Genomic DNA, 22,409 nt, shown 5'->3' with positions numbered 1-22,409 from the left:
CTACCATAGTGAAGCCTTGATCTGCCGTAGCAGGAAGCTGAGCATTGAAAGAGATTAGGTAAATTTTACCATTAAAGTGCGGCAGGTATTAAATTGGATGGGCACATGTATCCGTGCTTATCTTACCTTTGCACAGTGAGTGTGTCATCTGCTAATTGCTTCAGAAATGATTGGAGCAGCAGTCTGCTAAGGTGTGTACAGCATTATGATGATAGGACATACATGCTTGAACAGGCCAATTTCTGGTTTAATTTTCATAGAAGATCATTATTAAAACATGTCTACAAAACCTGGGTATTTGACTTGGGGGCCTGATGGAGGGAGGTGAAGATCACTCGCCTCGCTGTCCAGTGATGACCTTTTGAAAAGTACCTTTCCGCTACTCTGTAAATGTGTGTCTCAGGTGATTTGACTCTGGCAACTAAAGTGCGCATGTACTGTCCTATTTTTGGGAAACAAGAATAGCACACATTTCAAACTGACACAGAGCAGAAAGCCGTACTTAGAAGTGGCCATAGCAAAGTTTTTGTCACAAAGTGCGTTGATATGTAATATGTCATTGGTGACTTACTGAAAATCGAGGCAAAACTCTAGATTGTTGATAACTGGGAACAGACACTCTTATCATATATAAAGCAGCACTGAAGACTCCGAGCAAGTATAAACAAAGAGTAGAAAAACAAAAATATAAAAGAAGCATGGACTTTATTATAAAGTTAAATGTCTCGGGGGTGGGGGGGTGGACGGGCAAAAAATTTGAAATTATCTTCTTAATTTCAATCACGTTTCTCGTGGAAATGCTTGGAAGGTTGGCAATGACATATATTTACCACTCTTCCTCAAACTGTTGGTCCGATTGAGTGGCCTAATGGTTGGAGCATCGGCCTTGATGTCAGATCAAACCCGGGTCCTTCCATATCCGGAGATTTTGAAAATGGTGCTCAGCTTTCAGCACTGAGGGGTTAGAGCAAGGAAACAGGACTGGTGTCAGTATAATTTTACTGGGTGGGGTATCATGTCTGGTGTCTTTGTCATGATAGTTCAGCAGTATACACTTGCCACGCCTCAAGAAGACATGGTTTATGAGCACACACCTAATGATTTCTCCTCCTCGACTGAAAAATTGTTCAGTACGACCTTCAACCCCAAGCTTTCATTCATTCATTCATTCATTCCTCAAACTGCCATGCTTTTTGGCATTGATATTGATGGACAGAACAGTTTTTTCTCAGTATATTGCAGGTAACATGAAGAAAACGGGTGGAAATGCAAGAAAACAGAAAATGCTGCTTAAATGACCACATTGCTTTGAAGTGTATATGTTAAGTGTAATGACTTCATGGGTGTATAATGGTACATTCCTGTTTCACTTTTATTAAGATGCTGATTGTACCTAAATTAAATGGAATCACTCAGATTTAATGGCCCATTCATAGCCATAAAAGTGGTTGGAATTGCCCGTAATTGGTGTAGTTTAGAGATTGGTGGGTCTTGTTACACCCAGAGGGTTGAGGTCTATTACGATGTAGTGGTCAGTCTTTTCTAAGATGCTGATGGGCTGTTATTGCTTTCTGTCAATGGATGGTGTTGTAAGTCTGTCTTTGAAGTTCTCTGATCTTTCCCAAACACCTTTGAAGTCCAAGGGAAAACTCAAGCTTGATGTATTGTTCTCCTGGAGCCTGGATATTGTACTGAGTTCCTGCCTAGGAATTCATCAGCAGAATCCTCACAAAAACTGACGAGAATTGTTTCAACAAATAACGGCCAATATGTTTGCATTCTGTGTTTGTCACAGACGTCTAATGCCTTTAGGGGTTTCACCTTTGCTGGCTGTCCGAAGAAACCCTTATAATAGAGTGCAGCTTGGACTGGGCAGAGATCTGGAGTGTCTGTCCTTGGTCAGCTCCTTTTGCAGCTGAACCAGTATCGTCAGCTTACAAGCATCTTGTTAAGCCCAGGACAGAAACTGTTGCTCGATCAATGGTCTTTTATCGCATTTTTTTTATACAGCTGTATTGATTCTTTTATGGAGTGGAATTGATTTTTTCTTGTTGTTTTTATGCAGTATTTGCATTTTATTTGAGTTTTTCATGTACACATTGAGTGTGTTTATTTCTACGTTTTTTAAACTTGCTTTGTGGACACATGTTTGCCCATTTGGTACTTGGAATTTGATGGGAGCCAGTTACAGAAGCAGAAGCAGTTGTGTTATTGAATGTGTTAAATTGTTGAACATAGCTTTTAAACAAACGTGTGAATATTTGAGGAGTGCTGTGAGTGCCCATGATAAAGCAAGTTTTCTTACCATCCCACAAATACCTGTCTGCAGCTTTGTTTTTTGTTTTAGTCAAGCAGTTGTATGTCTTGTTTGTTTCATTTGTGTTCAACATCATCTATACTTGAGAAATTTTGAATAATTATGTGATGGCTACAACAGTTGTTGATGAAGGAAAGTGAGAATAACATGATGGCCTTTTCCAGGTACATATGTACCTGACAGACCTCCAAAACCCATTACTCACCATTTGTCAGAAATTAATTAGTTAAATTAAACAGTTTAATTGGGGAGTTATATTTTCTCATAAGTGAAATCATGATACATTGTGTAATGGTCCCCTGCACATTTCTTCTTTTAAAAAAAGTTTTGGAAGCCTGTCCATACTGTATTGACCATCCACCCCCTGGGCAGGAGTCCCACGCCTGCACTTTACAAAACTGCTTATCCGGAGGGTGTAATTATCCACTCTTGGGTGTTCTGTATAGACAACAGCTGTGAAGTAAGGCTTAATATCAGACCATTCACAATCAATACCATCTGTAGTGGCCTAGCACTGGGCTGTCCAAGCCCATACTGACCAGTCAGTAGAACTATAGTGTACTGACTATATATACACCGTAAACTTTAGTGCAGATCTGGAGTTGTCTGAAGAGATCTGAATGAGATCATAGAGACTACTTCAGGAGACCTCATTATAGCTGATCTGTCGAAATCGTGCCATTATATTTGTGCTTTGTAGCTTAGTTTGTGTCTCACCTTTGTTGTAAGCAGCATGAATTAAGACTGCCAGAGCAGTTGTTGAAGACCAACTTTGTCTTTCAGTAAGTTGGCATGCATTTCTCAGTAAAGTTGGTCATTTACTTTATTACCTACAAAAAACAGCAGTTCACTCCTAATTAAGGAAGGAGGTATTTTAATACAGAATTAGCTTACTAAAAGATGTATGATGATACCCCAAAAACTGTTAAAGGCCAGATCGTGTTGTGTTTAGAAGAAAAAGAAAAAGTTTTAAATTTCTAAATTTAGGGATTGAATAGATAACTAATTAAAGAAAACGTTTAAGTACATGATATCTTCAAATTACCTGTTTCAATATTTTAGCTGGTATTTGTGTTTCTAAAATGTTTGTTTGATTTTGGATGATATCAGTTTCAGATCTAAAATTTTAATTATACATTTTCCTTGTTCAAACAGAAAATATTGTGAGTGTGGCATTAAGTAAGCTATAAATGTTCATTCATGCATTCAGGTTACTTTACGATTTTCCATCACATGACTTTACGTACATGATACGTATATGTTAGTCATAGCTGTGAATTATGCCAACCATCACATAATTTTACAGTCTCACTTCTGCAAACACCAGCTTGGAAACGATGTTTACTTTTGAAATTTTGGCCGGAAAAGTTCTCTCTATTGGGAGCAGCATCATATGGCTCATAATGCTGCTGTAACAGCTAGCCCATGTAGAGCAGGGCTGCTTTCCCACAGGTTAAAGTATAAAATTGATCCCATGTATGTTTGTTTAGTTGACAGAACATATATTCCATTTCCACTGGTAAGCACACATGGATACTGGGCTGAAACTGCTGGTGGTGTCCTGATGATATTGACAGTTGTAGAAATCACATCGGGAGCACAACTGACAAATAGGGATGAAGTTGTAGGTCGAGACGTTTTGATGGCTGACAACTATGTGCGAAATTGCACAACTAACTTTCAGGCTGCTGAACATTAAAGTACTTGGCAAATATAAAAAAAATATGCGTATTGCCAATGACAATTAGCACAGGTATACTTCGAATGGACCACCGTCATGAGACTCATCTGTGTGTGCACAACTTTCTCGTTTAAGTTTAGATAATACTCATTGAAGTGTCATATTCATGTTTTAAGCGAGGTTTAGGCAAAATTGATTATTGATGAAAATGAGGAAACCAATTTCATTAAGCTGGATGCACTTAATTTGTTAAAGGGACATTACGTCGTTTGGGACACTCCCTGAGGAGATAGAAATAGAGATCCATGAAATGACTATAATTGTCATGTTGCCACAGTTGTGTCTGTAGCATGTCTCTTTTGCTCAGAACAAAAAGAACTCTGCTGTGAAAAAGCTGAGTTCAATTTTAGCTAATGCGCTTACTAAGTAGTAAAATTAATTGGAAGTTTCTTGTGTAGCAGGAGTAATCTGTTGTCAGAATCACCCTGAATTTTGTGCTGATTTTTACGTGATATTCTACAGTTATTACAGTGTATGATGTCACAATCTCTCAATCATGTTTTACTTTCTTTACCTGTTATTGTTCAAGTAGGCCATAACTGATAAGACTTTTTTGGCTGTTTTTCAGATTTCAAAGATGGAAATTGAATTTCTGTTTATCATGTTTGGTCTGTACAAGGAGATATTAATTGGCAAGCCAATTTTGGCGGACTGGTATTGCTGAATCAGTTGGTGTTCATCTGTCAACATAGCCGGCTGTGGTAAGCAGCTGAGATTTAGACAATTTCACCTTTGTGAAATGACTTAGACAATTTTTTTCATAGCCGGCTTATGGTAGTCGGCTAAATAAACCTTAGCCTACTAACAGACCTTAGATGGTTACAGAAATTTTGTGAAACTGTCCCATGTTTATGTATTTTAGTAATTGACCATTGATAGTTGACGCAAGCAACCAATATCTCAGTACAACACAGTTTCTGTAATGCCTTTGTGTGATGGTGGTGCACACTAATTCGTGTCAAGCAGTTTCAAACACTTTTGTTGGGTGCGGCTTCTTAATCTGATCTGTAGCAAGTATGCTAACTATAAGTTACGCTCAAGCTGTCAGCTCTCAATTTTCAAACTAGTGGCAGCACTTTCTGCAGAGCACTGATAATGTTTTAATCACGTAATCTGTATATGATCACATGTCTTTAAACAAATTGGGCTATGTTTATGGGATTGGCTGGATCACGCACCTCTATACTGTTGCATAGTGCAGTGGCTATGACCTGTGACGGCGAGAGCTATTTAAGTGTTATTACAGGCTTTGGCTGATATCACAATTTGAACACCATCAGAAGTGGTTTATTACTTTTGAATACATGCACATAACTACACAATATATCTTAATTTTGAAAAAAAAAATTGTAGTTTTAATTAGATGTTAATTTTAGGTATTAGTAAACAGCAAAAATGGTTAAAGTGTATCCACAGGCCAGACTTACACTTTGAAAAATGGCATGCACTTTTGAAGTGTTGAAAACGTGTGGGGAGTGAGGTTGTGATTTTGTGATAACCTGCGTTATCAGTCACCATGCAAAAATCAGCAGTATTAAATTTAGGTGAGGAGAACTAAAAACGTGCTTGAGATCACACGATTATGGTCAAAGAATTTACAAATGTGCTGTGAAATCGTGAAGGAAAAAGCAATTAGCAACGTTTCTATCATCAATCTGCCAGAGGCGCTCATGGTGAACAGTGCACAGCTAGCAGACATTCTGAGCAGCAGTAGGCAACGCTGTCATAGTCTGGTCTGGGACTCTTTAATGGCTGCCAGTGTACTGGTGATAATCATACTAAAACAATTGAATACACAGCTATTTTATTCTGATTGCATGGAGCATGGTGTGTTAATTTTGATGTTTCTGTTTTACTTTCTATGTGCACATAATGCAAGGGCTTTCAATTTTAATTTTTTTAAAGTATTATGAGTACCTAAACGGTATGTATGTCTTGACCACAGCTTTACCCACTCTGTTAGTTTTCTGCCTGGGTATAAATTGTAGGAGAATCTCTGGGGAGACTAGACCATTTTGAATTTTTTTCGTCCAATCTGTAGTAAATAGAATGTAAACCAATGTTGTGTTTCAATTAGAGAATATCACACTAAACATCAAAGTATTTCCAAACCTTGTGCCTTGCCACAGACTGTTTCTAGTGAAAGATGAACAGTTGCTATGTGGTTATGTAATGTAAAAGAATCTGATTAGAGCTGCTATGTTCTCATGGAATATAAATCTGATCATGTATTCCGGTAAGATTATATGTGATGCCCAACAATATTTTTTATCATCTTAAATGTCACTCAACCTTAAGTAAGGCTTTAATACCCACTCTTATTATTACATATTTTTACCGGGGAAAATCCATGACCAAATGATCTATTGCGTTATCCCAGTCTCATGACAAACAAGATTCACCGAGGATCTGTGCTGATTTCTCTGCAGCTTAAGATCAAGATCTTTATCAGGTATCTGATTCCTGCCATCAGTAAACCTGACCAATGTGTTCAAATTGAAATAGGGTACCTGGTCCCAGTGGCACAGATATTTGGTCAGTGAGATCATGAGTTCAAATCCAACTCTTGCTGTTTTGGCTGAAGCTATATACCAGTAACTTTGTCAGGAACCTGGCAAAGAGTGGTGTTCATGCATATTTGCCACTGCAGTTTTACCCATCCATAAATCTGAGGGATTTCATTTAAGTGAGAATTTTTTGTGTACAAAGCTAAACATGAATGAAATAGATAAATTAATAAATAATAGTATAAACATGGACATAATATTTTTTAATGTAACAGTATTTTTAGGACTGCGCTTTATGGGTATTACAAGTTCTCATTGTACAACACTAGCCACTGAAATAGTGCTGGTTGTTAACTGTATATTCAATATTTATAAAAAAAATATATCACCTCTATAATTAATAGCAATATGAATAATGAAACTGACTGCAGCACTGACCAATGTATCTGGTGCATACACATGTATGGAAGGATGTATTAGCGACGTCCTTTGATGCTGCAGAATAAGCTTTGCACTTTATGTATTAATTATAGGTATTGGTAAATGTGGTACTTTTAGGTGTGTGGTATGATTCCATTAAGGAAGACAGATTTGAAGAACTCTAGATATCAGCTGACTTAATATTTCCCAGACTTACTAGATCTGGTACAATTAAGCTGACAATTGACTGAGAACTTGCTTACATGCTTTGGAGCTGTATTCTTTTGGGAAAGATTTTTATTTGAATGTTGTGTTGTATTAAAAGGTTTTCACACTGTGAGCAGGTATGGCTGTGTTAATATTGTAATGTTGTGTGTTTACACTGGCCTTGTCAGGTTAGCCCAAGGCACCACAAGACTTGGAAGGATTAAAGGGCTCAGATTGGTGCATGGAAGTGCCAGTTCAGCCTATCAGCTGCTGAGAACTGGACAGCCCAGAACGGCCTGTCACTCAAAACACCCTTCATTTTCTGCACCAACCTTTATTAACTGTGAACTATTGGAGATCAATTTTCTACGAACCAATGTTCAGTGGTGAACGATCAGCCTCCGCAAATCGGCGACGGATAATTCACCTCAAACTTCCCCCCTCCGTTCGAGGGCTGGCTGAATTCTGGCTAAGAGGGATGTTATGTTAGGCATCAGTTACGTGCTCATACTGCTCAGCCTATGCTCGTGGACACCATCCCACCCTGCAGCCTAGCAATGAGACAACCTTTCTGATATAACTACCAAGCCCCCAGAGTTTTTTTTACTGCTCGGATGTATGCTGTTGTCAGCTGGAAGATAAATCTGAGAGAACAAAAGGAGCAGTTTACCTGCAATTTATTAAGGCACATACACAGATGATAAATAGGATGCTCTGCGGAGAGATATTCTACCAGCGTCTATTTTGTCCCCAGAGGAAAATACTAGGGAAGAATGAACTTTGGTAGGAGTTTCCTTTGTTTCTTGAAAGTGACAAGTGAGAAAGGTTGATGTTTTTATGTTATCACTCTGTTCAGAGAGATACGATTTGAGAAGGGCTTGGTGAAATGTGGACAAAGCCATGGAAGCTTGCAAGGAGGCAGTAATGACAGGTTGGTAATGTGTTGATAGTTCATGGACTCTCTGTCTTTGATGGAACAGTGCTCTGCAGAAGAGATATGGACAGTTAAGGACATCCCAGAGTTGATGCCTTGGAGGCCCAGGTGACTCTCCCCAAGCTTTTAGTGATCACTGACTGGACACCTGCTGCTGAGGGTTCAGGGAAGGACCCTCGTTTAAGAGTATATTGGCGAGTTGCCGACTAGTTCGAGGTGAGGAAAGCTCTGGTGTAGTAAATGGAGACCTGGCATATTGCACAAGCACAAAGTATATTTGGTTGAGCAGTTGCCGACAGGGCTAATCTATATGGTGTGTAATTTGTAACTCGTTCACTTCACTCAGACTAATGATGTACAGTGGTAACTTGACCATGCAGCATTACACCTTTAACACGACTCGTTTCAATGATGGCATCGGCCCATCGCCGCTGGCCTTGAAAATTGGCTCAGCAATCATGTCTGTGGCCTTAGCCAGTGGTCTGCTGGGCAATTTGTACGTAATCACGTTCTTGGTGCAGAAAAAAAGCCTTGATAACATTATCAATATTTTTATCGTCAGCTTGTGCATTAATGACATAATGAATTTATGCGTGAGCAATGTATCTGTGTTGGTGTCATACTTATCTGGAGGTTGGACATCAGGAATGGGCATCTGTGAGTTTGTGGTCCATTTTAACTACATTCTCATGGGCTGCTCTCTCTGGCATACCAGCCTCATCGCCATCCATCGCTTCATCGTCGTCATCTTACATCCGTGGTATCAGCACATTTCTAAGAAAGCTTATACCATAGTAGTGTTGGCAGTAACCAGGATAGTGCCCCTTTTATTTCTAATACAGCCAAATCTTGGTCACATGACCTATTATGAACCCAAACTTCTCCGTTGTCTTATAACGAAAGAATTTGGTTTTACAACTTTACTGGTTGGGATTGTGCTCATGATGATACCTTCTCTAGTCCTTATAATCTGCTACGTGTGTATATTCATCAAAGTGCACACCTCAGCCATGCGTGTGCGGCCAAGCAGCCGGAACTGCTCGCCAGAGAGATACGGATCACAAAGATGTTTGGCATGGTGTTTTTAGTCATCATGCTGGGATACCTACCTTACGGCATTACACGGGCTGTTGACCACAAGATGAATCTGAGTCCAGACTTTTATGTGTGGATCTCGGTTCTTTATGCTATCGCCAATAGCGCTAACCCGCTGGTTTATGGAATTATGGAACCAGTGCTTCGTGAAGCTTGCCTTAGGTGTGTGCGTATTCAGGAAAAGCCCAAAGTTAAGCGATGTTGTTGGAAGCGTTCGCCTGCCTCGTGCAATTCCACGGTCCTACGGGAGAAAGAGTCGATACATCTGGACCCGTGTCAGACGGATGTGACTAGTAACTGTTCCTTGTAACCTACCAAAAATCTTGTACATCCACCAGAATTGCAATTTCGTAGGAGGACGAACCGTGTGTACATGTCTCATGGTTGATTTAGACGGAGAACAGATTTTTTAGCATTTCCAAATGCTTACCTGAAATTCCTCTGCCCAAGTGGCAATTAAAAATTTTGATTAGACTTGTGAAGCTACTGCTTTCTCTGACATACATGTGTACATGTAGTCCTGTTTTGTCCTCAACATTGGAGTTCTTATTCCAGGAGCTAACTGATATGCTGAGAATACATGGAATGTATTTCAAATTAATCCACGACTTTTCTGTGACGGAATCAACTGTCTGACAGGCTAGGAGTATAATTTTAGGAAATTGACACATGAAAAAAATGCTGATTTAAAAACAAAAAAAAGTCAGTACTTGAAAATTGTCGGAATCCTGTGAAGGTTCAACCTTTTCCTAAATGGAGTCAATTATTCAAGGGTATATAAACTATGTTACTCCTGTTAATATTAATGTATGCTTTAAAATTTAATTGAGATTTTCGTCTGAAATTGTGGGAAATGCAAGAAATTTTGTTTTTCAAGTTATAACTTGCTTTGTGGTGACCAAGACATGTTGTGAAGAACCTGATTTCCTCTATTTTGTGCAAAAGGAAAGCTCTATATTGACCGACCAGTGGGTGCTTTTACGCTATAAAAGTGTTCCTTATACCATTTCCTGTTGGCTGGTGACTGTGGTTTATGCTTACCTGTTGTGTGACTGTGGTAATCTAGTGACCAAATATGGTACTGACAATGACCCATTGCCTATCCATGTCAATCATTCTTGTGTTCATTGGTGATTGGATAATGTGCGGACCCAAACTTGTTCATATACGGGTATGTGTACAGTCTGACTTTTGTTTTGTGCCACACAGCTTTATTATTATTATCAACTAAGCAGTTCTTCTCCTAAGATTGACAATCGTTCATTGCCATGCTCATGCCACAGTAACTGAATATAAAGAGACATTTGTTGGATCATCAAGGTTCTGTTGTTTCCTAATGTGGTTTAGGCTGTCAAGGAGATGGTCATCATACGCTAATTTTGTCTGCCAGCAAGTAAGTTTATAAGTATGGATCATAGCTCTGTAACCACATAAGAACTTGAATGCTAATACCAATTTGATATTATTGTGAGAATAATTATGACTTAATACACTTGCTAATTAAATTTGTCTCAGATTGACATATGAACAAAAATGTATGCGTTGACCAGCAAACATGGATGAATTTAATCCCATATCTTTTAGCCTACATGTAGACTATATACAAACATCTTCTGATATTTGGGACATGTACCAGTGTTCCAGTGTAGTAAATGCCAAGAGTGACCACATTATCAGTCATTATTAGTCAAAGTTAATATAGTTAATTAATATGTAAGTTAATTTTAAGAACATGCTTAAAATACTGATTAAAGGGGAGAGTTGGGAGGGACAATTCTTGTTTCAGGATGGGTCAGGAATATAATCCACTCTGTAGTTGGCCAAGTATATTAAGTGATTGACTTTCTCCTCAACACACATATTACATACATTAATATTAATTTTCAGTTACTTTTTTCAGAGTATTTTTTTTTCATATTTCAGCTGGAACACATCTAGATTAATCATACAAGAATTAAAATACTATATATCTGGGGTTTTATTTTTTTCCTAGAGATTAACAGTTGGTGATTGTAACCAAGATAAAAAAAAAACATTTTATTTGCATGTTTGTTTCTAAAATGGTTCATAGTTGACACATGCTTAATTATTGGCCACAAAAATGAGGGTCAGGAACACGAACATTCTAGTCTGCATCATTTCAGTTGCTCCATCTTTTTTTTTCACATACCTGTGATTGACACCGAACATAGTTTAGTTTCAAGGGAACCTGTACTTTATCAGAGGTCAGATTTGAAAGTGTCCTTGACTTTATAGACTTCATATTAGACTTGTGACCAGATAAAACAGTACATTCATTCTCTGAAACTCTATCCAACACTTTTCTCTACATTACTTACCTGATAACATCTGCCATAGCTAAATTTTGAAATTAATAATTTGACGCTAGGATCTGTTGCTTTGATTTATGTACTGGTGTTTAATGACATGCGCTCAAGAGTTTTATCCTATATGATGGCAGTAAGATTTATGCTTTTAACCTTATGATTGGTTTGGAACTGAAAACCATGCTTTACTGACTGTGTCTGGGAGTGTCCATTGCTTGGATCCCAGTTGACGTGCAGGTATCCGTAAAATAACCAATAAAATAAGCTCAGTATTACATGTTTATTGTATGAAAGTGCAGTAGGCCATATCCACAGTGCGTGACTATAGCCTGTTCTGAGATTACCCTAAATGACCATAAATTTCGTGCATGTCTAACTTGCCCATTTTTCTTGATTCTCATAATTTTGTTGATTTTAGAAAGTTGTTTTGAGCTTTGCTTGAAAGATGGGATGATATTCTACTGGAAAATTGTAAGTTTCAGCACCAAAAATGATTTTTGTGACATTTATTTTCCTCTGAAAATGCACTTTTATGGCCAAAATTTTAGGTCGTTTAGAGTATATTTGTACTGTGTAATGAGACTGATGAGTTGGTGTCATGCTGTACATCAGTCTGCTTCCTAACTGGCTTTTTCACATGATGGCTTTTTCACTTTTGGCTTTTTCACTTTTGGCTTTGGCCTGTGGTCTTTGATTACGTGTATACATGACAATGTGCACTTTGATTCTTCACCTGTAGATCCACTCTATGCTAGTCCTGTCCATGGCATTTAGTTTTACCACCAGATTTCACTGAAAACTCTTGTAAAAACTGTTGAAAAAAGGCATACATCTGTGGACATGGCAAACATTGCACACTTTTGGTTAATTGACTAGCCACAGATTATGGTAGTGATGTCATTTTGTGTTAAATTAAAAACGTGTAGGTAATGTTTGACTTAAAAAGAAAATGTTAAAGCATTGCAAATGTAATGGTAACTTTTGACTGTAGGTATGCTGATTTTTTCAGGAATTCTTAATTTTACTGAAAGTAGAAAGGCTTTTTAAAAGTACTGTAATTATTAAGATTTTTTCAATTCAGAATTTTTGGAAAGAACAATCACTATTTCACTGTTAAGTAAAGTTAAATCAGTAATCTGGTACTTGTCAGAAACTGAATGGTCAGTTTGGAATTCAAAGAAATGACACTTTATGGCTAGCTGTTTGTGGATTCTTTAATGATTTGACAGATATGGAAGCGATATCAATTAAATTAGATGCCTGAACTCCTTTAATAATAGTTCAGTTTACTTCAATGGATAACATTATAAGTATATTCTATCACACATAACGAGCCTCTGTGGTTCAGTTGGTTAGCGCACTAGCGCAGCGTAATGACCCAGGAGTCTATCACCAATGCGGTCGCTGTGAGTTCAAGTTCAGCTCATGCTGGCTTTCTCTCCGGCTGTATGTGGGAAGGTCTGTCAGCATCCTGCGGATGGTCGTGGCTTTCTACCGGGCTCGCCCGGTGTCCTTCCACCATAATGCTGACTGCTGTCATATAAGTGAAATATTCTTGAGTACGGTGTAAAACACCAATCAAATAAATAAATATAACACATAATTCTTGTGTATGGCCTTAAACACCAATAAATTTATTTCATTGGTGTTTTATGCCATAAGAATATTTCACATAAATGTCGGCGGCCAGCATCATGGTGGGAGGATAAACACTAGTGAAAAAAAGAAAATATTAAACACAATTAATGGTAAAAAATACATTCATATTCATGGATGTGCTTTGATGTTACTTATATTATAAACATTTATTCAGTTCTAGGCTTGTGATTTAAAGGCACCATGAACATACTTGACTTCCTGATGCAATTGTCTACATGTCTGCTCTCCTTTTTGGTCAACAGACTTCATGTCTATTTTTACATTTATGGTATACTCATCTTGTGTATGATCTGGACATCCAGGGTGAGATGTTACTAAGGTGGCATTTTCGGTTGCCTTATATTTCATTGCAGAATATGTCATACAGCTGCCTGCTGGACATGTACATAACATTTTGACATTTTCTTCTTAGCTTAGTGAAGCGCCTGTCATATCATTTAACATGTCCTCCAGTTTTATATTGACTATGAACTTTCTAAATTTCTGACATACTGGATAGTACAAAAAGCTGCCTGAATAAAAAAAAGTTAGAAATTGAATAATGTCACCCCTTGTAAGGGGTAAATAATTGCTCTCATCTATAAGTTCATAGAATTTTCCACGAATCAATCACCCACAGTTGTAGATAAAGGTGATTACTGTGGTGGAGCCCCACTCACCCACCTCAGTAGTGCATTTTTGGAAACCAATAAAGATCATAAAATTCTAATTTTTAGTGCTGAAACTTATTTTTTTTTCAGTAGGATATCCAACCTTCCAAACAAACCTTTGTGATCAACAGAACTCGCTGAAATAGGAAAAATGAATAGTCATTAAAAAAATATGTGATTTACAGTTGTCATTTACCAACTTAAAATTCAATCTTTAGTGAAAATTTCCAGGACGTATTCAGTGGGAATTTACCATATATGTAATTTAAGATGCTATAGGTTTGACAAATATGCCACTCATGTTACTAATGTAATTCTTCAATCTTTTCTCATGTTTGCAAGTTGTTTATTAAGGCATATTCTGAAGGTATTTTTCTGTGTTGACTGATGAAATTATATTTTTTGTGAAACCCTGAAATCGGTCAACCCAACTAGTGCTGGATTAAAAATGCACATAAATTGCACTAAAATTGCACTGAAATTGCACTAAAATTGCACTGTTAATCTTTCACATGAGAAAAGGTTGAGGAATAATGGTACATGAACTGTTAACCTTAATGTATAATACAAGTGATAGTTTTGAACACTGACGTGTACATTGCACTAGAATGAAATTTACATTTTTTTTCACCAACTGAAGTTTTGTCATACATATCATATCATACCAATTGAATCATAGTCATGTGACTTCAGGTTAGTCTCAAAATTGTTAGAGCAGGATCAAGTATTCACTTCTGGCTACCAGATTCTTTGCTTGTAGCCAGGGGGAAAGTGACAATACAGATTAATTGTGTCTGATGAGAATTAATTGAATCATTACTGCATATTAAACTGGGACAATTTTGATCTTGGTTTTACAACAATCAAATTTTATGTTTTAAACGTGCAAACAGGTATGTTATCATGAACTCTTGTACGAGTTTAATTATCCTGTATTGAGAATTCGTTATTATAAATATATCTGTGTGTGTACATGAGCTTTCAAGTGGTTATTGTCTTTTTTATCAGCTCTTCTTCAAAGGTATGAATAAATATGTGCTTGTACATAAATGTCACAAATAGAATTATGTATTGTTATGAAAATGTTGGTAAAATGCCATCAGTTTGTGATCCAGTATTATTGAGTTTCCTGAAATTGTTGTTTTTTGTTTTGTTGGAGGGTGAGGTGTATGGGGGGGAGAGGTGGGGGGGGGGGGGGTGCACAGTTGTGTAGCTGATCACTTGTTAACCAATAAATATGGATACTTCTGTATACACCTAAGGATTAAGGCATTTACTTCTAACCAGTAGGTAAAGAAGGCAAATGGCAAGTGTTAAAATGGTATAACCTGTACCTATGTACAGGATGGTATATACATATAGTATATATTTTGTACGGCTGTATCAATTTTGGCTTGTGTTTTACAACAAGATGCTCATCAAAGTTTTCAGACAGAATAAATATGTAGTCATATATATTGAGTGTGATTATGGAAATTGGAAGAAATAGTATGTGTTGTATTTTACTAGAAAATGAAATGCTGCCATCTCTTTGGTCATTTAAAACATACATTTAACATGCTAAACAGCAAGCTATCCACTGAGAGGTGACCATACATACACAAAATGGTGTGTGGGGATGGAGGGTGGGAAGATATTCAGTTATAGTGTTAGTAATTGTCTGACAAAGCATTTTTGCTGATTTGCACAGGAAATAATGGCAGAACTGGGCCGAGTAAAGAGAAATAGAAGCTGTTTAGCTTGTGGGAAATACTTCATGCAGTTTTTGTGTTTTTGGTTATAAGAATTGTGTTAAACAGAAGCTGGAATTGACTTGGCCTTACATGAAGTTGTTACAGCACAGGATTTTTTTTATTTAGGAATCCTGTCACTGTAGCTGACAGTACACCTTATCTGTAAGATATGTCCATTTTACAGCACGCTATGTAACATACAAGAGCAACACAACGGATGTTGTCCTTTGAAATGTGATACAATTTAATTTGCCTGAAGTGATGGCTGGCAAGTATGTTGTTGTTCATATGTACATTGTATAATCTGATAAGTGTGAGATTGACCCTTGGTAATGTGATGAAGCTGTCTCAGCTTCAGTATAAATGCTGGGATTCACAGGCTGTACAGTTAACATGCTGCTGAGTGTATGCACATGTAAAAAATGCTGAAAATCTAAGCTTTGGTCATATCGAGTGAAATAAAATGTTATCTGGATTCATTATCAACATGACTGTGTTATTTTTAACCACTTCTTATTTCTCCCGAAATAATAGCCGATACTGAAATTTCAGGATTCCTTATCATAGACAGGGGAAACATTTGCAGGATGCATTGATTGGAGTACTGTAATTCTCCTAATTTTTTGAACAGATAATAATGTTGCTGAAAGCAAACAATTATGGGTATCTGTCATTTTTGGGAAAGATATGTATGCTGTCCATTAAAGGGACTATAACCATGTGAGAAAAAAGAAGTTTTTATGTTTCTGTTTCAGTTAAATGTATGTTGGCTAAAAAGAGCATACCAGAGGCCGATTCCACAAAGCCCTTTCTAACTTAAGTCAAAATTTACTGTACGATGCTTTTAGTTTTTGGTACTAGAAGTTGAAATTTGGACACATTTGTCTTAGGGCACCTTTATATAACCAAAAAACAAGCTTTGAGATTATATTTCAAAGTTTGACTTAAATCAGAAATGGCTTTGTAAAACCGGCCCCAGGTGTCCAAAAAATTCAAAGTTTTACTGTATTTGACCAGACTCCTGAAATTTCATCACACCTTTGTCAATTAATCAATGTACCATATCAGGTGACATTATATTTTGTTACCTAGCCAATTCTGGGGTCTAATAGACCTGTGAGATGTGAATGGAGTCGGAGGGGATCTATGGTTAATTAGCCATTATGGTTAATTACTTTATAATGAAACTGCTGAATTGAGGCTTTTCAATGTACGTGATGTATGTCAGGTTTTTGTCATTGTGTTGACATCTATCTACACAAAAGTTGTTAATAATATCAGAATAATGTTACATTGTTGTATGTCAGTTTAAGGTTATGATTTAACACAGCAAAGTAAAACTTGGCAGTCAAATTAAAATTATACCTGTATCAAATTTGTGCTTTCTGTTTTTCTGGGACTCAACTCTACGTTCAAGCTGATTGATCCAATTTTGTCCCTTCAGAAATTGATTTTTTGAAACTTCTGTGAAACTTTTCATAGAACTTTCAATGTGACACAGTGCGGAGAGGAGGTAATTATGGTTGGTGAATTTAAAGTCAAATGGTCTGTTGTATTATTGCTACAAAGCTTCCATCAGTTGTTCATTAACAATGAATATATTAGGCTAGATTTTGTTTCTGTCTACATGGAATCGAATAATTTTGGTTCATCATGACGATGTCACATGAAAGACAGCAGAATGCTTCAGTAACTGTTGCGCTACGATGTCACATGAAAGACAGCAGAATGCTACAGTAACTGTTGCGCTACGATGTCACATGAAAGACAGCAGAATGCTTCAGTAACTGTTGCGCTACGATGTCACATGAAAGACAGCAGAATGCTACAGTAACTGTTGTGCTACATGAAAATGACTCAAGGTCCTGCTTCACACTAGCGCTCCACCTCACAGGATTAAAAAAATGCTGCCTAACAATAGTAGGCAGGTAGCACTGTAGTTAAAAACGAAAGAAAACAGATTGTATAGGTAGGCCTCTGTGAAACATAAGAGAATGTTCTTCTTAATGTTCAAAACATTTTTGACCACAGGGGGAAGTTGAAGTATATCACGTGATAGCATGTTAGTTGATATCTGTACTCAAAAAAAACCCCTCAAAAAATAGTGGATCATATATGTGTTTATATATTACTACAACTGTATATATGTGGCAAATGTAAATCTTAAAGCCTTTTGAGAGACAAATTTGAGAATTCTCAAAGCTGTACTGTTATGATGGTGTGGGTTTCTTTGAGCATATAATTGCTGTGTATTAAGAACGATCAAGAACATTAATATTATATATAACTTCATTATATGTCAACTAAACCTAATAAATTCTGATGCTGTCACTGTTTGTGGGGCCTTGGTGACAAGAAGCGCAGTCCAACTTTCCTTGAAGAGCACCTGTCTTTCACCAGTATCTGTGTGTCACACAGGGGACAGCTTAATTGTCAGTAACTTGTCAAACGTCCGTACTTTGCACCTGGCATTCCAGTTTCCTCCTTGCAGCCATTAAACTGATGATCAGCGTATCAGAAAATCATTCTTAAGTATAGTGTTAAACAGCAATCAAAGAAATGAATAAATCCTTAAATCAGATTATATGCATAATCTAATTTGCATAGACTAATAATATATGCATAGACTAATAATATTGTATAGTATGCGTGGTAAAGGTGGGAAGGAGTGAAATAAAAAAGTAACTTTTTTCTTTTTTTGGGCTATTCTACTGGCTTACCGTTCTGTTTTAAGATGTGGGTGAAGTTACATGTGTATCACACACTGATCAGATAAAATGAAGCATGGAAAGAATTCAGTCTTTGACACTGGATTTTGGGAGCCGTCTCATACTGCTTCAGATGACAGGCCCTGGACCTATCCATCATTTTATCCCGGGAAGAACCCTGCCTTGGTTTCAGTTAAATCTCGGCTCTGTTGGCCATTTAATATAGCTGCCATTAACCCTGAGCATCCAGATTACTTTTTCTCTGATCCAGTAGAACAGGCACAGGGCTTAGACAGTAATATCAATTCTTCATCTGGGTCTTCTATTTTTTTGTGAAATGTTTAATTGTTTATTAGAAGATAAGAGGGAGGGCGAATTCCCAGCTCGAAAGCTGTAATTTACAGAGGAGGTAAGAAACTGCAAGTCGGTTTTCTCGTGAGGAAAACACAGAGGATTGAAGAGATTTCCTGGGGCTATGTCCTGGCTCTCTTTTATCCCACGCTTATTCCGTCCCCCTATTAGTCTCTGATTATTAAGCGCACATCTTATAGTGATGGCCAATGTCCTCTGCATTACCATTTTCCTTACAAATTGGTAATCCTGAGTAATGTGTTAAAAAAAGTTGAAGGAGACTAAAAAATAATCCTTAATGAGAAGATGTTCATCAATTGAAGGAATTAATGGAACTGTGCTGGCTGTAAAGCATTATCTGTCTTGTTAGTATTTGTTAGAATTCAAATGTTGGAATAAACATGTACGAAAATATTGGATTCAGCTCATTAGTGAAATTTTGCTGGCATGTAATATTAATGTTTTATTCATTGTCCCTAGTCTTGTGTTAATTTGTTGAAAGCTTGCCAGTAAGAAAGAGTATGAAAAGGTGTTTTTCCGAGAAGATGTGTATAGAGTTATGTGATCGATGTAGTTAGTGCAGTTTGGTAAAAATTTATTTGAATTTTATGTTTGTTATGAGTAGAGTTGTCCTGGAGAAAGGAACTGAATTCAACACTACATGTACATGCTATTTATACATTTGAAGTTACTTGATTAATAAGCTCTGAAAAACTACCATGGCTATTTAAAATTTCTGCAGAAACTTAAGGTCCTGGATTTCTTTAAACAAAAATACATTGATGGAATAATCAAGAGCACATTGCCATGAAAATGAATGTCTAAGTTTTTTGCTTATTCTTGTGACTGATGATTTGTTCGTAAAAATGCAAAATATTCGGTGTAATGTCACTTGCACACAAAATCATGCGGAGTATCAATTATTAAATGGTCATGAAAAAAAAAATCGGGATGGATTAAATCTCCACGTTGGTAGGAGTGTGTGTAGGATGAAATGTGTAATTTGACTCGTAGTAATGGTGCAACTCCATGCAGATTGTGATTTCCATGTGTAAAGAATTGCTGCCTCACAGCTACGTGTTCGTGATGAAGCCTTAAGGTTTTGCTTTGGACATTCATTTCTCTGACTTTCAGGTACATTGAGTGGTTAATATCCTAAATTAAAGTAAAGTAATACTGCATTTTGGTAATTTACATTAAACGTTTTATAGTGGAATTGAGTACATGTATATGTATTTATGTAAGCATTAGGCAGTACACGGAAAGTGAATTGTACATAAAGTTCAACGTGAACCATTTTTATTGGCATCGAGCAATGCACTGTTTGGCTGTTTACTGCGAAGATGGATTTATGGCTGTCTGGTAGCTGCCAATGACACTGTACATATACATCACTATTTCTGGCTCAGGTGCTGACTTAAATCCTCACCGGTGTGATCAAAGTAAGCTTTGCCCGCTGCAGGCGCTGTAGGGTACGGATCTTCACAGTTAATCTTTCCCTGACTGCCTAGACATTAATACCACCAAATATACCATACTGGCTTTAATTGGAGCTCAATAGCTATAAAACACTGTGATCCACTTCTCTTTGCAGAATGGGAAAAGTTTTTCCTGTGCATTGGTGACTTATGTCCATGCTGAATTGCAGGAGTTATAAGTAATCCTGTTCCAGTGAGTTTGATGCTGGATTTTATCCTGCTTCCTGCCAAAGATGCTACATCAACAAATGGGATAAAATTCAGCGTAAAGAAATGGGATGGGTTAATTAACAGATACATTCTTACAAGCGATTCATGAAATTAAAAGAAAGCTAAAATGTAAAGTAAGCTTCATCATACACACAACTTAAAACTGTATGTAAAAATTTTTATTTTTTCAGATTTTTTGTGAAAGTGTCAAATATTTGAATACTTTGGTGGGGAATATGAGCCATACCAACGGTCTCTAGGGACTCTTACATCACATCACCTTTTTTCCTGATGTTCACCAGAAGGAAGGAATTTTTGAGAACATTATTTTAGTAGTCTTTTATTCAAGGGTAAAAAGAGTTATTCCAACATTCAGTGTCGTGATTAGAGCTGGATAAACTTCCTGTGACATCAGAGTTGATAACCTTTGATAGTATGGTCAATAAAGCCCACTTTAGAATTCAAATGTTTGAGCACCTTTAACTCTTTTCACAAATATCTAAAGAAATAAATGAAAGTGTATTTATGCATAGTTTCAAGTTGTCTGTTTAGTGATTTTAGAGATCTTTTCATTTAAAGAAATTTAGTCTTTAACATAACCCAAAAGAAGAAGAAACTAGTGTAGAATTTGGGAAATCAGGTCACACTGTGAGGTCATGTATAGGTGAATTTGACTCACCGAGTGGCAATGGAAACTTCTTTGAGATGTAAATTTATTGAAGCCAGATTCTGTTCTGTTTGAATAATAATTTTGAAGGCAGTGGATATTCAGCTAGGTGATATATGACATCCATAGAAATTGGCAGTTTGTCTCAGTGGCCATAGGAAGTCACAACTAACACATACCATTCTGTTCATGCTTCTGGAATGATCATTTAGTTGCTTTTGTAAGTATAAGTTCTAAGATCTGCTGCTGAATATCCAGGGACGATAGAGAGATTTTACGTTTCATTTCTGTACTGGTTTGGGGGTCTGATGAGCATGACACAAGTAAGATCCTTTACCAGAGTTACTGAAGTTAAGACAGTGATCTGTGAGAAGATGGATTGAGGTACCAATAGACATCTTTGAAACTGCCTTTGTGAGCTGCCAGTGTAAGAAATGTGCCATTTTTCTATCTGTTAAATCGTGACATTATACCATCTGTATTCCATTGCTTTTGACCATATTGATGCCTTGTGGACAGTTCATTTTCATCTTGATAGCTATGTATTTGTCTTTTACAAATGGCTTGACAGCTCTGTTTGGCTAGACCATGTGAGTACATTTGACCCATAACCATTTCCCATTACTCTTGTGGCGTGTGCCAGTATGTTTGGTAGCCTATCAGTGGTACCGGAGTTACGTTTCGGCAGCTGATCACACTAGGCACTGACCTAGCCAACACGGAATCTTAATTCAACTTGTCAGGACTGATGGTGTTGGTATGTCCATTTCAGTGAGGCAGCACTCTGAAGATGGCAGCAATCAATCTAACTCGTCGGGACCTCCGTGGCCAAGGGGTTAGCTCTTAGTGCAATGACCCAGGAGCCTCTCACCAATGCGGTGGCTGTGAGTTCCTGTCCAACTTATGCTCAGGCTTCCCCCTCTGACTGTGCATGGGGAAGTCTGTCAAAAACCTGCAAATGGACGTGGAGTTTCTCCCGGCCTCTACCCAGTTTTCTTCCGTCATAATTCTGGCTGCCATCGCATAAGTGAAATATTCACCAATCAAATAAATAATACTAACCTGGCAAAAGCCAGGCAATGCATGATGCCTGAAAGAGAAATGAAACGTGTTCGAACCCAGAGAACCTGTCGTATGTAAATGCTTGGTGAATTATGCACTGCCATACTCTAAATAATAATGTTTTCTCATGCTTGTAAAGAGGCAGAGAAAAACTTTTCTCGATTTTGCATTTAAGTGCAGTGCTCAGTTGACCATCTTGGTTTTAATGATCATAGGCAGAATCATGTTGCCATGATAATTTGCTCTCAACACCAGAAGTTGGACCTTGACATTTACTAGAGAACATATCTTTTAACTTTGCTTCATGCTTGGAAAAATCAACCATATTCCATTGCCTCGGTTC

General features: G+C 37.3%; 2 protein-coding genes across 2 annotated transcripts in view; both read left to right on the top strand.

Moving 5' to 3' along the window:
• LOC135466902 (UDP-GalNAc:beta-1,3-N-acetylgalactosaminyltransferase 2-like) overlaps positions 1-22,409 on the top strand; it is a 215,209-nt gene that overhangs the window by 127,732 nt on the left and 65,068 nt on the right. The gene's annotated exons all lie outside the window — the stretch shown is intronic.
• LOC135469268 (melatonin receptor type 1B-A-like) lies at positions 8,480-9,531 on the top strand. Its single transcript, XM_064747882.1, is given in 2 exon segments — positions 8,480-9,146; positions 9,149-9,531. Coding segments are annotated over 2 exon segments (1,050 nt in total).

This window comes from Liolophura sinensis, chromosome 6 (assembly GCF_032854445.1).
Source record: "Liolophura sinensis isolate JHLJ2023 chromosome 6, CUHK_Ljap_v2, whole genome shotgun sequence".
Taxonomy (NCBI): Eukaryota; Metazoa; Mollusca; class Polyplacophora; order Chitonida; family Chitonidae; genus Liolophura; species Liolophura sinensis.
The sequence above is the reverse complement of the archived record's forward strand: the minus strand, read 5'-3'. Positions and strand labels throughout refer to the sequence as shown.